At 45.0% G+C, this 16,292-nt stretch overlaps 3 protein-coding genes across 3 annotated transcripts; 2 read left to right on the plus strand and 1 right to left on the minus strand.

Moving 5' to 3' along the window:
• The first annotated feature begins 1,153 nt into the window (after positions 1–1,153).
• LOC147458872 (uncharacterized) lies at positions 1,154–2,000 on the plus strand. Its single transcript, XM_086510294.1, has one exon. The coding sequence runs from the start codon at positions 1,207–1,209 to the stop codon at positions 1,912–1,914; it is 708 nt and encodes a 235-aa protein (XP_086366420.1). The 5' UTR covers positions 1,154–1,206; the 3' UTR covers positions 1,915–2,000.
• A 1,231-nt stretch (positions 2,001–3,231) lies between these two features.
• LOC147458873 (pentatricopeptide repeat-containing protein At1g06140, mitochondrial-like) lies at positions 3,232–6,292 on the minus strand. The gene is made up of 2 exons (XM_086510293.1): positions 6,145–6,292; positions 3,232–6,072 (listed from the first exon to the last, which is right to left on the minus strand). The coding sequence occupies exons 1-2, from the start codon at positions 6,166–6,168 to the stop codon at positions 4,198–4,200; spliced, it is 1,899 nt and encodes a 632-aa protein (XP_086366419.1). The 5' UTR covers positions 6,169–6,292; the 3' UTR covers positions 3,232–4,197.
• A 763-nt stretch (positions 6,293–7,055) lies between these two features.
• Positions 7,056–8,000, plus strand: LOC147458874 (uncharacterized). The gene has a single exon (XM_086511514.1). The coding sequence runs from the start codon at positions 7,056–7,058 to the stop codon at positions 7,998–8,000; it is 945 nt and encodes a 314-aa protein (XP_086367640.1).
• The last annotated feature ends 8,292 nt before the right edge of the window (positions 8,001–16,292 follow it).

Genomic DNA, 16,292 nt, shown 5'->3' on the forward strand with positions numbered 1-16,292 from the left:
TAATCATAAATTCCCAAAATATCCCTCAAATTTTAAAAATTCCCAAAACACTCTTGTATCTATTTTGGTTGGATTGTTCAAGATTTCTAATCTTTCAACCTTTTTGACAATTGAGATCCGTTTTTGCGCATGTAATTTGTCACAAATTACCTCGCAAAAAAAGGGCAATTATGTCTAAAGATAAAGATTCAATTCATCTCCAAAGCTTGCATAACCAAGTCAAATTCTAGATTTAGCATCTTGTATTGATAGACAATGAGTCTTCTTATGAAGCTACAAAATTTTTATCTTCGTAGAAATTTAATCTAACAACCAGGGGTATCTTGGGAATTTTGGAAAATTTGAAGGGTATTTTGGGAATTTATGACAAAATATTGGGAATTTTTGAAATTTGAGGAGTATTTTGGGATTTTTCATGTAATTTTCGCCAAAGATTAAAGAGCGAGAACTTAGAGCTGAGTCGTGCCATGGGTCTCTGGGAGTAGCGGGGGGAAGCAAGAACCTTTTTTTAGGAAATCCCAAAATTTGCTCTAGAATCGTGGAAGCGCTGCTGTGGTTTCACTAACCCCGTCACAGCCCAGGGGAGGGGGGCTGCAGATCGTGGCCCTCCATCTACAGGCGAATAAAAGCCGTAACTTCCTGCCTAAAGCCGCTCGATGACTGACACATCAGCAGATGGAACACGTTCTTTTCGAAGGTCAATCATTGGCGCACACAACGTTGCATTACGTGGAAGGTCACTATCAACTTCCGGAATCTGCCTGCAGTCGCTTTCTCTGCCTGTAATGCTCACACAGGTTGTTGTCGTTGGCCCCCCTCCCTTGGACTGTGACGGCCGGGAATGGTCGTTCATTGACCATTCTCTGTTTTAATCAAGGCGCCCGACGGATATTTCAGGGCAGCAATGAAGCAACGCAAGTCTCTCACGATCAGGCCAATCATTGCAGTTGCTTTTCAGCGATGTTCTCGCCAGCTGCATTACACCAGGCTTCGTCCCTTTTGGGTGCGACCACTAGCCATGGCGCGACCCGGCTCTTACGTAGAACTAGCCTCATTACGTAGAACTAGGCACACGCTCGATGACGTTGACCTACGCGTAAAGATCAAGTGCATAGCCTAGCCTATACATAATATATTGACATCCACTCCTCTATATCTCACTTTCATCTGCGACTTCTTCTTCGTCTCGCTTCTGCGTTTTAACACATGGCCGACCGCGGTCTCTCTGATCTCCTCTCCACGGCCTCCACTCTGCTAAACTCATCACAGAGCCATTCTTCAAGTGCAAGCCATGGCACTGGCCACGCGCAGAAACCCCCTTCAGCAGAGCAGGGCAACGTCAAACCCTCGTCGTCAGCTTCCCATTCTCACAAGCCCTCCTATGGCGAGGTCATGTCCAGCGCCCAAGTGGTGATGAACGCGGCAAAGACCAAGCTGCACAAGCCCTCCTCCACCGATAACTCCTCTGCATCCGAAGACGTCAGCATGGGGAAGCTCGCTGGTGCTGCAGGTACCCTAATCGGTGCTGTTTCGCACTACGGAAAGCTTGAGGAGTCCGGCTATGGAAAATACGCCCATAAGGCTCAGGAGTACCTCCATTCCTATGAGATCAAGCATGGCAAACCAGGTACTCAGCCGGCCCCTCCTCAAGGTGCTCCATATCATGCAACCGCAGAGCCATATGGGAGTGGCCAGGGTCATTCTTCATACACATCGGCTCCGGCAGCAGGCTATGGCAATCAGCCATCTGCACCATATCCTCCACCAGGATACCCTGATGCACAACAGAGCTATGGATATGGACATCAAGGGCCTAGTAAGCCATATGCAAGTGCGGGCAATGAGCCTCCGATCGGTTATCCTCCACCGGGATACCCTACTTCAGGAGGCAGTTACAATAAGCCCAGCAAATAGCCTCTTGACTCATTGCTCTTGTGCAGTATTCTCTTGCTTTTGTTGTTCTACTGGTCTATTAATGTCTTGAACATCTACATTGTGAAGTCGGATATTCTTTTGAATAAGGTATGTTAAATAGGGTGTTGCCGATGGATGAGTTAATATGAAATACAAGGTTGTAGTTGTCATGAATTGTGCCCTATGAGCATGCATACGATTGTTTTGTTAGGTTAGAGAATGATGTTTTTGATCTGCTTGTGGTAGCATTGTTTCTTGCTATACTGTTTTGTTGGTTTAGAGAAGGATGGTTTTTCACAACATGCATAATGTGGTCACAATGTATTTTCGTCAATGTACCCGTGAAGTAATTTTGCTGCGAATGTGGATTACAAAGTACTTTGAAGTCCCTACGTGAAGGTTAAGGACCGAGTGTTTCTTATTATACTTTTTTGTTAGGCAACTTGAGGTCTCTTTTTCCCAGGAAGAATGAAACTTACAACTTCTCTACGCAATGTGGGTTTGTTAATATCTGCATGGAGAGTGGCTGTGCATCCTTATTTTGGGTGGTTCCTAAAGGAGTATGGATTCAGTTTTAAGTGCTCTATTTTGTGGCATTGCAAGCATATGCCTGTTGAGTTTCAAGCTTTGGATGTATCGAGACCAGGTTACTTTTGTCTATTATTATTTTGCCCTACCACCCAGTTGCTTTAACTTTGCAATGCTATTTTTAATTTTCAAGTATTTTTGTTTCTCTTAGTCGTTGAGAGAGAAGTTGTACAACCCATGTCGGTCTTTGAAGGACTAGTTCTACAACCTACGGTAGTGATAAAGGTGTCTGCACGTGGAAGCCTTCAGATGATAGTAGTTGATAATATTGGAGTCAGCGAAAGGGCTTTCTTTCACAAATGGATGATTGCATTTAGGGGGAGCTACTTCGCAGTAAGTAAATGTGACCTTTCATTCACTTGAAAGGTCAGCGCAAGGTGCCGTTTTAGGCTCATGTTCCAAGCAATGCTAGTGTCTTTTCAAGATTGTCCAAAAGTTGCTTGAGAAGGGGTGAGAGGGACTCCTTGGACATGCATCTGAGGCTCGAGAAGCTTCGTCGCTGATCTTGAAAGATTCTTCTGCACGCAATTTCAACATTGGTCAGTTCCACCTTTATTGTTGCCCATCATTGGAACAAGGGATCAAGTTCTAGAACAGTTTTCAAGCGCAAGACAAACGACAGCAAAATATAAACTACAAACCCTTGAACCTTACAAGTACCTGCAGCAAAATAAAACTCGCCATGACTGACGTAGCTGTTAGTATTCTATATTGGCTGACTAACACGAGTCCACAACTTCCACTTTCAATCAAAGGTAATTTTGGGCTTCTCCTAAATTCAAGTTAGCCCATAGGTATGCGAGGTATTTGTTTAGGACATATTAGCATCCATATAGAGTTCACTTTGTGTAGTTTCAATTTGAGTTACTACCAGTGGACATTGTGATATTTGTTTATTGTCAATGGTGTACATGCCCTTTCATCTAGGGCCCGTGCGTGCATGAAGATCCCCCATGGATTCACTATTTCCTTTATGAATTTTTTTAGGAAGTTCTGTTTCACATCTTTACATCATGATCAGATAAAGCTTTTTGGCACCCAATTTCAACTGTCCTTCACATTTATCAGATATTAGCTTGGGTTCGAAGCAGATTCTTATCCATTCAAAGAGCATAAAGAGACCTGTTACATATCAGTATCATCTCACCAACCACCATGTATGTCTCAAGGGCTTGCCAGTAGCAATTATCTTCACGCCCTCTTCCCTGCCAGCATCAGCATATACCTCATACAGGCATGTGTTGCAGTATATCTTCATCAAGCTGTCCTCCTTTTACAAAACACTAACCTTCTAAGCTCCACATTTCCCCAATTCCGACAAGCTTCCATTGTTTTCTACTCCAAGGTGGCCCATAGGCATACGACTTTCAAAGGTAAATGTTTAAAAGCATATTAGCGCCCATATTTGTGATGATGCAATTCGAGATAAGACCAGGGATATTGTGATTGATTTATCAACTGCTGATGGTGTACATGATCCCTCAACTAGGTGCACGCATGCCTGAAGATTTGCCATAGCCAATTCACTTTTCCTTGAATTGAATTTTCCCTTGAAATGCTTTGTTTCACAACTTTACATAGTGAAATAGCTCTGTGTCACCCAATTGCAATTGTCCTTAGCAGTTTTGGAGTTAGCCTGGGTTCTTAGTCGATTCCTATTCATTAAAACACACACTTATAATTTACATCATCTCATCAGCCACCATGTATCTCAGAGCTACTTGCTAGTAGCATCTTCAATTTCATAGCTTCAATTTTCTTCGCATCCTCTTGCATGCCCGCATCGGCATATATCTCAGCCATACAGGCATATGCCGCAGCATCATGCTGATCTAGTTGTACTGCTTTGTCAAACACCAACCTTCCAAGTTTCACATTTCCCCAATTTCGACAAGCATCCATCAGAGAGGACCAAATAGGAGGATGATCATAAGATGGCAATTTCTTGAAAATTCCCATTGCCTTATCAAAGTGTCCCGCACGGCCAAAAAGATCAATCATGCAAGTGTGGTGCTCAATGTTAGGTACAATTCCATATTTCTTCATCATATCCTCAAAGTACGTTTGGCCCTCATTGACAAGACCCGAGTGACTACATGCGTTGAGCATGCACGTGAAGGTGACAGCATTTGGAGAGACACCCTCACCTTGCATCCACTGGAAACAGCGGAAAGCATTCTCAGCCTTCCCTTGTTGAGCAAACCCTACTATTAAAGCATTCCAAGAGACTAAGTCAGGAGCGAAGCCCTCCCTACGCATCCGTTGGAAGCAATCCAATGCTTGCTCCGCTTGCCCCCGTTGTGCATACCCCACAATGAGTGCTGACCAAGAGACCAGATCTCGAACAGGTAGCTTGTCAAGCACTTGTCGTGCTATTGTAAGTATGCCACATTTGGAATACATGTCAATTAACGCACTGCCAAGTTCAACGTGTTTTTGTAAGAGTCCCTTACTAACAATTTCATCATGGATTCGTTTGCCCCCTTCTACTTCCTCTGTGATGCCATAGGCCTTCAAGATGCAAGTGTAGGTGATTGCATTAGGGGAGATGCCCTCCCTTCTCATTTGTTGGAAACAAGCAAGAGCTTCCTTGGCCTGTCCTTGTTGGGTAAAGCCTGCAATAAGTGCCGACCACGAGACTACATCTCTGACAGGAAGCTCAATAAGAGCTTCTCGTGCTTCGGTGAGCAGACCACATTTCGCATACATGTCCACCAAAGCATTTCCGAGCACAAGACTCTTGCTTAGGAGCCCTTGACTAACAACCTCATCGTGGATTTGTTTGCCCCTATGAACCACTCTTGTGATGCCACATGCCTTCAAGACGCAAGCGTACGTCACTGCATCAGCAAAGACGCCATCTCTTTGCATATGATCGTAACAATCAAGGGCTTCAGCACCTTGCCCTTGACTGATATGTCCTGCAATGAGTGCATTCCAACAGATGGCATCTCGAATGGGAAGGTCATCAAGCACATGACGTGCTTTTCTAAGCTTGCCACATTTTGCATACATGTCAACCAAGGCCGTACCGAGGACAACATTTTTGCCCAAGAGCCTCCTATAGAGAATCTCATCATGAATTTGTATGCCCTTTTCAACTTCTTTAGTGATGCCACATGCTTTCAGGATACAAGAGTAGGTTATGGCATCTGGGACAAGGCCATCACTTCGTCGCATGCATTCATAACAAGTGAAAGATTCGTGAGCTTGCCCCTGTTGCACGTACCCAGCAATGAGAGCATTCCATGAGACGACATCTCGAATAGGAAGCTCTTCGAGCACTTGTTGTGCTTTGGTGAGTGCACCACATTTGGCATACATAGAGATCAAAGAGTTTCCTAGGTGTATGCTTTTCTCAAGCAAGCCGGTTGTGCGGATGTGTGTGTGTAGTCGAATACCATGGCACAGATCCTTCGTCTTTGCACAGGCCTTCAGGGAGGCTACGAGAGAAAGAGCTATTTCTTTCAAGTCATTACCTGTCCAGTCCGTGCCGGCACAGAATTTTCTGCTTTGGGCATCTGTGCTTGACAGCAGCGTTCCTCTGCATTTGAGCGGTTGATAATGGCTCTGCAAAAGCCGAAGGACCTCCGTCACAAGTAGAAAAGCAGTAAGAGAGTTGGCTTGCTAAAGCGTGCTTACCCAAACACTACTCCTGCGAGGCATCGCTCCTGTGCCATCAACATTCTGCACTTGCTCGTTCGAAATGTACAAAGCTATCAAATTTCAAAATTTTGAGAAAAGGGGAATTACTAAAATATACCTGGATTTTGCGGAAATTCCCAAAATACCCAGAAACTTTAGGCCATACATATATGATATTTGTTTGAATGTATGATATATCACACGCACTCCCTCGCGACTATATACACATGCACATTTAAGAAGCTCATTCATGGGATCAAGAGCGCGGAACTGGGGAGCGGTCGGTGAGATGATTTGGATCGTCCGCGTGGCAAGGCCAGGCTTGGGGTAGGAGGTAAACCCGAGCGACAAATGGCGGGACGACGTGGCGCCGGGCGCGTGACGTGGCCTCAGGCGATAAGGTGCCACGTGGATAAAGGGGCAGGTGGGTGGTCGGGGCAGCTTTCCGTGCGCGGACAATGATTGTCAGTTAAGGCGCCGAAAGGAATTGCTTCATGCAAGGTGGGGTGGCGGGTGGCGGGGCAGTTTCATATTTGAATTGGGGAAGGTCGTGCAACAGAGCAGGTGTAGGGATGGGGGTAAACCCGGGCTTCTGAACAGGGGGCGCAAGCGGGTGTTTTGTGTTGACGAAGATGCACGCCTCCGCCAATGGAGGGGCAGCTGGTTGGGGGGCCTTGGGGGTGGGATCTGAATGGGTTGCTTTTGCAGCTACAAGGCAATGAGAGCTTCGGGGAGCTTAATGGTGCTTGGAACGAGTCCGAGGGGGGGGCGGTTGGGCTTCGGATGGAAACTCAAGTGATATGGATGACATGGAAGAGTTCTTTGAAGAGCATCAAAGTGGGTGTTTGGATGCATTTGCTTTTGCATCAACTAGGTACTTTGCGTTTGATAGACAAACATACGGGCTTATGATAGCTTCTATCGAAAGTGGCCAAACGATTACCATAAGTGCTCTCAAAGCCCATGACAAGCGAGGTGTGCTAGACTTGAAAAAATGGGCAAGAATGAGGGATTCACTCCACGTAATGGTTGACCAAGGTGGATCTTCGCATCTTGTTATTGGGAATGGAAAGTTGTTTGCATGTATAGAAGATTGGGAAAGCATTGTTTCCGCGTGCCACTCAAACGACCATTTATGCTTGCGGGCAACGATGGCATCCATTGCATGTACATGGTGTACAAGTATTAGACAGCATGGAATCCCACTTGCTTATGTGAAGGAGTTTTTGGACTTGTGTGTTTGTGCATCGTTGCCCGGGTTGGGGGAATTGGAGAGCCATGACACCACTTCCACAGAAAATTGCCCGGGTTTACAAGACAGACAAAAGAGTCCCGGCAAGGATGAAGGTGGTGTTGAGGAACATACAGCGCCGATGGATGATATTCAAAATGTGATCAACGCTATTGCCATCAAGCACAAGGCTAGATTGGTAGAGCGGCAATCATCGTCGTCGAGGGGCTTCATTCAACTTGTGTGTCATCGCAATGGGGAGGCACGAAGAAAGGGCCACGATCATCGAAGACTACGCACATCAAAGAAGTGTGGATGCCCGTTTACTATCGTCATTCAACGCGTCTATGATATAAAGGAAAGTGTAAGGATAAGGGTTCATGTTGGGCACAAAGGTCATGTGCCGGGATCACGTGAGGATCTTTATCACTTGCCGGTGCATCCTACTGTGAGGAAACGATGCATGGAAGATTTGTTTGACATTGGAACATGTCGCCATGTCGCAAAGATGAGTGTCTCCAAGGAGCTATTCCACTTCAATATGGCATTGCCGATAGAGCAAGTGTCACATAGATTCTTCGTGATACCAAAGGAAATTCATATGATGGCATATCAACTCTGATCCGAAGGTAAATAAAGCCATGAATGTCTCCTTGCTGGGATAATCATAGGTTTGTATGGGCTTATCTGTCATGGTGCCTGGGTTTATTTTGGGGTAGTGCCTGGGTTTATTTATTATTTTGCATGGGTTTATTTGTCATATTGACTGGGTTTATCTGTCAGATTCATTTAAGACTTGAGTTTAATTGACTGCTTTTGTTTAGGGAGGCTAGGAAGCGATGACTGGTCTTCAATGTACCATGAGGCTCTAAAATTAAAAGAGAAAAACAAAGTTCTCTATTGTCAACCCTACAAACAACCCAGATGCCTTCGATGAGATGGAAAGGCCATTCATACTCATTATTCAGGATGATTGGATGCTCCGCATGGATGGGTAGAATATGGCTAATATGAGAAAAGAAGTCCCTTAAGATGAGTCGCATTCCATACAAATGCTTGCAGTTGCTAAACCAATCTGGGCATTCACAATATGCCGACTGTATACTAACTTGATACCATGTCCCTGTGGATGACATGCTCAAGACCTTAAATAAGAGTGCAACTTCATCGATAACTTGAATCATCGATGGGTCATTTGCATATCTCCTTAAGAATTCTTCACCTCGTGCAAGTCTTGTGGTCTGCAGTCGATCATTTCCATAAATGTTGTGCTTTCCAGAGTCAACTACACAAAATATATAGTGATCAGCTTCAGAAGCAATCCAGACACAGATAAACCCAGGCAACCATATAAACCTATACCATGCTATAAACCCAGGCACAAATGCAAGTCTTCATGCAAACGAATAATCCTACTAGGCAGTCATAGAAAAACCCATTGCCTTTGCTTTGATTAATATGAAAAGAAAATATTATACCAATCTCTTGCTTCTGACGAAAGAACTCGATAGCAGTGCCACCCATTCGTGTCCCGGTGTTGGAGTCACCCACCAGGGCATGCAATAGATCCAAGGCTGATCGATTGATCCTTGCATCTAGAAGCGTGTATTTCACATACTGCCATAGTCTTTCAACCAAATTGGTAGTGTCCACATGCCCGTGTGGAAATAAACGACCATATTTTGGCCACATTTGTCGCCAGATGCATGTCTTTGCGGCCCAACCATTGCAGATATACCTTACAATATTAGGGTGGCCTTCACATTCTATCAACAACTGGGCATACCGAGGCTCGAAGTTGTCCTCTGTACCACACTGCATTAGATTTTCCATTGATGCATATAGGGTTTCACTCATCTCCTTAGGAGCCTGCAAAAAAAGTGGGCAGGCATATCAAGAAACATATACGAGATAATCTATAGTTCAGCCATATCAGCCCAGGCACACATAGATAAGCTCTCACACACAGAAAAACCAAGGCACTGACAGATAAACCCAGGCACTAACAAATAAATCCAGGCATTGACAGATAAACCCAGTCATTTATAGATAAACCCAGGCACTACCAAAAAAACCTAGGCACTAACAAATAAACCTAGGCACTAACAGATAAATCCAAGCACTAACAGATAAACCTCTGACACGCAGATAAACCCACATACACATATACAAAACCATATTACAAACTTGTGGAAGCAAGTGCTCCACCCATGCTTTCTTGGTATGGAACCAACATAGCAAGACAGTACATGCAACTTGTTGAGTTGTCCCATCTTTGTCCACCTCCCAACAAGATTGATCAGCATGAACAACTTTATTGATGGCCAATAATGAAGTCATACACTTGTCAATCACCAATGCTCGAGGGCGAATGTTGTTCATTCTGTGGAACACAAGCCTTAGTGTCACTTGCAAAGCAATGCTTTCTTGAGATGTTCCTACATCATGTGTGCACAACATAAACCACAAGGGTAAACCAATTCCATTTTGATTTGGCAATACGACTGCATATAGTGGCATCCCAAAAACATTTGTTTTGAATGTGGATTCTATTGCCCAAGCATTGTTTGTTGAGAGACGACGAATCACTCATTGCAAACGAGAGACATGGGTCTGGGCCTCAGCACATTCTTCTGTAGCTTTTGCCCAATTAGAAATATCAAAACCTTCTTCGACAATGCTCTTACCTCTGTCATTAGTCGGCGGCTCAGGCTGGCTCACCACAAATTGTGTTGAATCAGTCCTGACCCCCCTACTGATCACAGGGGGCAGAGTTCCTCGTTAAGGACTTTTGAATCCACGACTTGCTTTTTATGCGGTGGATACCCACGACTTGCTTTCTATGCGGTGGGAACCCACGTTTTGCTTTCTATGCGGTGGGAGTGTGCATGACGTGCTTTCTATGCGGTGGACATACCTAGTTGTATGGGCAGTAGGCGACAACGGGAGGAGTGAACTCTCGCTGGAGGGGGGATGTTGTACCTCCAAAACATTGGAATTTTAATGAATAAGTTTGAGTAGAATTTTTAATAGAATTCTGTCTTGGTACTGTTTGCAATACTGGTTGAAGAGTTGTCTTAACGAACAATGTGATTCGGAATTAATCAAGGAATGTTTATGTTGAACAACCTTTGTGGTAGTAATTAGGTCACGCATGAAAGTGTGAGTGTGGGGGTGGAAAGTGGGGGCTTGGCTCGGGTTGCCAATGCCTATTGACTCAGCCCGAGAGCTAGTCATGGAGCACGATCCTGAACAGTTTGAGGATACTACCATCGATGTATAGAGCCCACACGAGATGCAGATGGGCAAGGGCCTCCTCCAACACAGTTTTGACCCAATGCATTGACGAGCTAAAAGCACTCTTGCACAACATTGAAGAGGGCATTCCATCATATAGTGACTTAAAGATCTTGTCATTGGTGAGGCAAGTGCGAGCAGTATATGTTGGCCTCTTTGCTCAAAGAGCACCCATGGAGATCGATTTGCCAAAGAAGGGAAGTGTAACACAAGTACAGGCACACGTAACTGCCACTCGACTTGGGCATGGCCAACCTAGGCCAGAAGGAGTAAATATGCAAATCACGGTGCCCACACAGCCTGCTAGGCAAATGGGTGCCTTGCGACATAATCATCAAAGGGGCCGTAAGCGAGTTCGGTTTGCTTCACAAAGGTGGGTTTACTGTCATCATTGTTGCACAAAGACTTTCTTGGTGGACGAGGGGGTCGATACATGCCACACTTGCAATGCATTGTTGCCTATGACTCCACGGCTAAGAGCTCAAGAAAAGCTAGGAGCATTGATAGGCCGACAAGCCTTGTTGTTTCATGGGTCTAATGCTTATGAATGCCTTGTTACGTTCGTGGTATGCGGACCAAACAATGAGGATGAGCATTTGTTTGATCTGAAGTTCAATGATGGGGAAACCATGCATGGAGTATTGGCATCAGCTCATCGGATTGTACTTTTTAAAACTGAGTAGTAAACATCTTCCTCTTGTCTTGCTGTTTTGCCCAGGTTTATCTATATCCCATGTTTGGTTATTTGTACTATTTTTGGACCTCTCAATCACCTACCATATCTTTTCACCTGAAACTGAGCAGTAAACATCTTCCTCTTGTCTTGCTATTTTGCCCGGGTTTATCTGTATCCCATGTTTGGTTATTTGTACTATTATTAGACCTCTCAATCACCTACCATCTCTTTTCACCTAAATAAGGCAATTTTTAAACTTATTATTATGGTGATAAAGGAGTGGACTATTCTTACTTTGCACAACTTGATAGGCTTTTTGTTTGTCTTCTATCAATCAACCTTATACCTGTTTTGGGTTTTGCTCAACCTATCGGCACTACTTCTTGTCTTGTGATGGAGAATTTTGACTCATTACCTTCCCTAAAATAATTTTCAATACCTCTGCTTTATACACTTAATTCCATACCTATTTTAATTGACCATGGGCTACCTCTTTATATGGCAGTTCATTCTCGATGCCCTCTTAGGATTGTATTCCTTGTGCAACTATTAGGTGTATAGTTTTTCTCAACTTTGATAGAGATTGCAGTGTCTATATAGTTAGATTTAAGTTATACAATAATATTTTTTTATGTTAATATTAGACTAATTAGGTTCAAACACACACACACACACAGAGACTATCAACATAGTTTAGTTGTAGAAATGTACGTGATGCAAGTGGAGAAGAGATTTGTCCTTCTAGTATGATTGTCTTATACTCTTGGAAGCATCTTCCTTTCCTCTTTCTACCATCATCGTTGTGGATTTTCACTATGAGCACTAATACTACTACCACTAGCTTAGGCACAATGGCAATGTCAATGTTTTTTTTGAAACTTGTCCAAGGAAAACCAAATGCATGACTAACGCACCAAAACATAAAACACGATGAGGCCTCATAAAACATTGGATGAGTTTTCGTGTGTGTGTGTGTGTGTGTGTGTGTGTGTGTGTGTGTGTGTGTGTGTGTGTGTGTGTGTGTGAGAGAGAGAGAGAGAGAGAGAGAGAGAGAGAGAGAGAGAGGCTTTCAAACCATATGGTGAAATTTGCCATGACACCAAACAATACAACTTGCAAATACAACCACAAAATCTACGCACTTCACAAGCTTTCACATATACCATGGATGTCTACCCAAGGCACACTATTCAGACTATGAAGCAACTTAACTTCACAGCTTAAGCCAAGAGAGAGAAGGGAAAGCCAACACATTGCATGTTAAAGCTGATGAGTATGTGATTCAAGTTCATACAAACAGCATTTTCTAAGTTTGCAGCACACTATACAAGTAACATATAAAACCATGAATGCAAACCACTATACAAATAACATGTCAACCCCGACAACATATCAACCCAGGAAATCCGTAAAACCTAGACTTATTTGATAACCGATAAAGTAAACCCGGTACACATATCAACCCAGGCAATCCATAAACCCAGACATAATTTAACATGCGAACATGTAAACGTGGATAACATGTCAACCCAAAAAATTTGTAACACAAACTTGTTTTAACCACCTAGCATAAGCCGAGGAGAGAATGAAAAGTTCACATTCCATGTTAGAGTTGATAAGTATGTGAAACTCGTCATCCTCATCTCCATTGTCATCACTCTCTCCGCTACTCCCCCCACTGCTTTTATCCTCGTCACTACGAACAATCAAGGTCCCCACTTTGATCCGGCGCTACAATAAAATAGATTAATTTAAACTCAGACATAGCATAAACCCAGGCACTTACAAAAACACAAACCCAATTAAAATAGTAAAGTTGGCTTCTATGACCATAGAACTTCCCCTAGATTCGTAGCCTTCCTCCACGTGACTCTTGATCTCCTTTTTCATTGCCTCTTCCCTTTGATCGATCGTTTTCATGTGGTTGGCCACAAACTGCATGATAAAAGTATCTTTCTTCATGGCCGTTTGAGCCTTGCGCGGAAGAACGTCCCAAGTGAGGGCTGCCCTTTTCTTTGCTCTCTCCTCAATCCTCTTGCAATTTACTGCAAACTTTCGATCACATCCTTAAAGCGTTGTTGGGCCCGTACCTGATCTCGTATACTTGACTTGGGCACGTCGTTGTTGACACTCCCTCGAGGCCGCCCTCCGAGCCTTTGAGGGATGAAGACATCCAGCCCATGTACTTTCTTTAAGTGTTAAATCATCTATGATCGCTTCTCCATGAGAGTGTTCCGACTCGCACATGGTGGTTCAGCCCGACAAATCCTCACCAACTTACCCCCATTGATAACCTCAACATAAGGCGTCTACATCCAATACAATAGAAAAGGCAAAGCAAGTCAGTGACAGATAAACCCGGGCAATAAAAAATACTAGACAGAGAGAGAGCGTTGCACACCATGCCGTGACAAATAAACCCGGGCAATAAGAATACTAGATAGAGAGAGTTGCACACCATGCCGTGAAAGATAAACCCGAGCAATAAGAATACTAGACAGAGAGAGAGAGAGAGAGAGAGAGAGAGAGAGAGAGAGAGAGAGTTGCACACCATGCCGTGACAGATAAACACGGGCAATAAGAATACTAGAGAGAGAGAGAGAGAGAGAGAGTTGCACACCATGTCGTGACAGATAAACCTAGGGACTTCTTACCACAGTTGTGGAGGTAGTACAGCTTGCCCCTGATTGTTTTGCTCTCTTTACTTGAAGCTTGGGCCGCTTTGAAGAGCCGACAAGAGCAAGAGCCTTATCCGCCGGCCTTTCATCCTCTTGCCCCTTCTCCACATGCTTTTTAGCCTTATTCTTCACACCATCCCTCTTTAGAGCAATCTTAACCTCCGGCACCTTCTCCAATTGCCCTTTGCCCGTGTGCCCTTTCACCTTGACCTAACCATTTTATCAAAGAAGAGGAAAACCATAAGATGAAAAGACACAATTCATTGGCTTCTTGCACAACACTTGAGTGGCTTACCTCATCAACAGCAAGTTTCCGCTCGATGGCCTCACAGACTTCCACCTCTTTCATCCTCTTCAATCTCTTCACATTTTGTTGCTCGGGGACTGTCGTACCTTCTTTCTCTTTCACATCGGCCTTGACCTTTCTCTTGTTCACCTATGACAAAGCACTCAGACATAAACCCGGGTGCAAGGACCAAAAACACTTGCAAGGCACACTTTCATTGCAATAGTCTGGCTAGGGCAGTTTGTTGCATACCTGTGTCTTGGGTGGCTCGGAGCCTGCTGTGCCACTAAACTTCTTTGCTTGACCACTCTTTTGAACCTTCAAGGGACTTGATCCTTCAAGCACAATCATATCCTGCACACATTGACACCCGTGAACACCATACAGCCGACACAATTTTCAAAAAAATTGCACAATACCCGGGCACTGACAGATAAACCCGGGCACAGTCCTACGTGTTTAGTTTGTTGGTCTTCCTTTGGAGCCTTAGGAGCCTTTGGAGCCCCTGGTCGGGTGCCCGCCGCTGTGCCGCTCACCTCCTTTGACTGGCCGCTTTTTTGAGCCTTCAACGCACCTGATCCTTTAACCAGATTCAAACCCTGCACATGTTAAACACCTAGGAGCACTTAACAGCTAGCGAGACTCGGGCATTGATAGATAAACCCAGGCAACTCGGGCACTGACAGATAAACCCAAGCATTTCTCCTACCTGTTTTGTTGGGTGGATCTCCTTTCGGGCCTTTGGGGTCAGGGCCTTCTTCAAACTAGCATCTTGGCATGGCTCCTGAGGTACATCCGATGTGACAGAGGAGCATCTCGACCCTGCACAAATCTTACATGTTTTGTTGGTTGGGCCTCCTTTGGGACCTTTGGGGCCTTTGGGGCCTTCTTCAAAACAAAGCCTTGGCCTTGCTCTCAAGGTACATCCGCCGACAAAGGAGCATCTTGGCCCGGTGGCATTGCAATCTTCAAAGGCGTTGCAATCTTTGGGGCCTTTGGAGCCTTCTTTGAAGCAACACCTTGGCACGGCTCTCAAGGTACATCCGCCGACAGAGGAGCATCAATCTTCAAAGGCATTTCCCTCTTCAAACCCTGCACATGTGAACACTTAACAACAGGCACAAATTTCCCTTAAACCACACAAATCTTCGGGCAATGACAGATAAACCCGTGCATCTATAGAAAGAGTCCTACTTGTTTTGTGCGTTGGATCTCCTTTGGGGCCTTTGGTGCCTTTGGAGCTTTCTTCGAAGAAGCACCTTGGCACGCATCTCGATGTACATCCGCCAACAGAGGAGCATCTTGGCCCTGAGGCGTTGCAATCTTCAAGCCCTGCACACGTTGGAACAAGTAAACCCAAACGTCCACATATAAACCCGGACATTCACAGGTAAACCCGGGAACTATCTTACTTGTTCTAGCTGTTGGGCCTTTAAAGCCCCCTTCTTCCCTTCCTTGGTCACAGCAGCAGCAGGCTTGCTGGCTCCGGTTCTACAACCGCCAATGGAGGAACATCGTCATTGTTTGGTCCTTTCCCCGCTTTCTTCTTCCTTTCCCCGGTCACAGCAGAAGTCTTGACCGGCAAAGACTCCGGAACAACATCGGGCTGAGACACTGCAAGAAGGAGCTCCTCCCCCACCTCTTTGACCTCCTCAGTCGGCGTTGGCCCCGCCCTCGACCGCGTGGCTCTCATCGCAAGCGGCTTTTTGGCTCCCCCCCCAGCCCTTCCAGCAGACTTCTTTGGCGGAGGTGTAGAGTAGGCGCCCCTCATTCCCTTCTCCCTCCCTTCTTCGCCTTGCCCGCATCTCTGTGCAATCTTGGACAGAGCTCCCCCTTGCCCACGATGCCCTTGAAACCCCTGGACAGACCTGCGCGATGCCCTGAAACACCCCCTCAAACCCCAAAACAAAGATGGCAATGTTGAACGCTGATCTTGCAAGCTGTACTACGAGGTGCAAAGTGAAAGCAACCCGGGCG

Source organism: Adiantum capillus-veneris, chromosome 4, assembly GCF_014529385.1.
Source record: "Adiantum capillus-veneris isolate H3 chromosome 4, ASM1452938v2, whole genome shotgun sequence".
Classification (NCBI taxonomy): Eukaryota; Viridiplantae; Streptophyta; class Polypodiopsida; order Polypodiales; family Pteridaceae; genus Adiantum; species Adiantum capillus-veneris.

Bases quoted from the DNA above. Each gene is read 5' to 3' on its own strand.
- LOC147458872 (XM_086510294.1), top strand. From the start codon at position 1,207: ATGGCCGACCGCGGTCTCTCTGATCTCCTCTCCACGGCCTCCACTCTG.
- LOC147458874 (XM_086511514.1), top strand. From the start codon at position 7,056: ATGATAGCTTCTATCGAAAGTGGCCAAACGATTACCATAAGTGCTCTC.
- LOC147458873 (XM_086510293.1), bottom strand. From the start codon at position 6,168: ATGCCTCGCAGGAGTAGTGTTTGG. The intron at 6,073-6,144 runs GTAAGCACGCTT...CGGCTTTTGCAG, and splicing joins CTCGCAGGAGTAGTGTTTGG to AGCCATTATCAACCGCTCAA.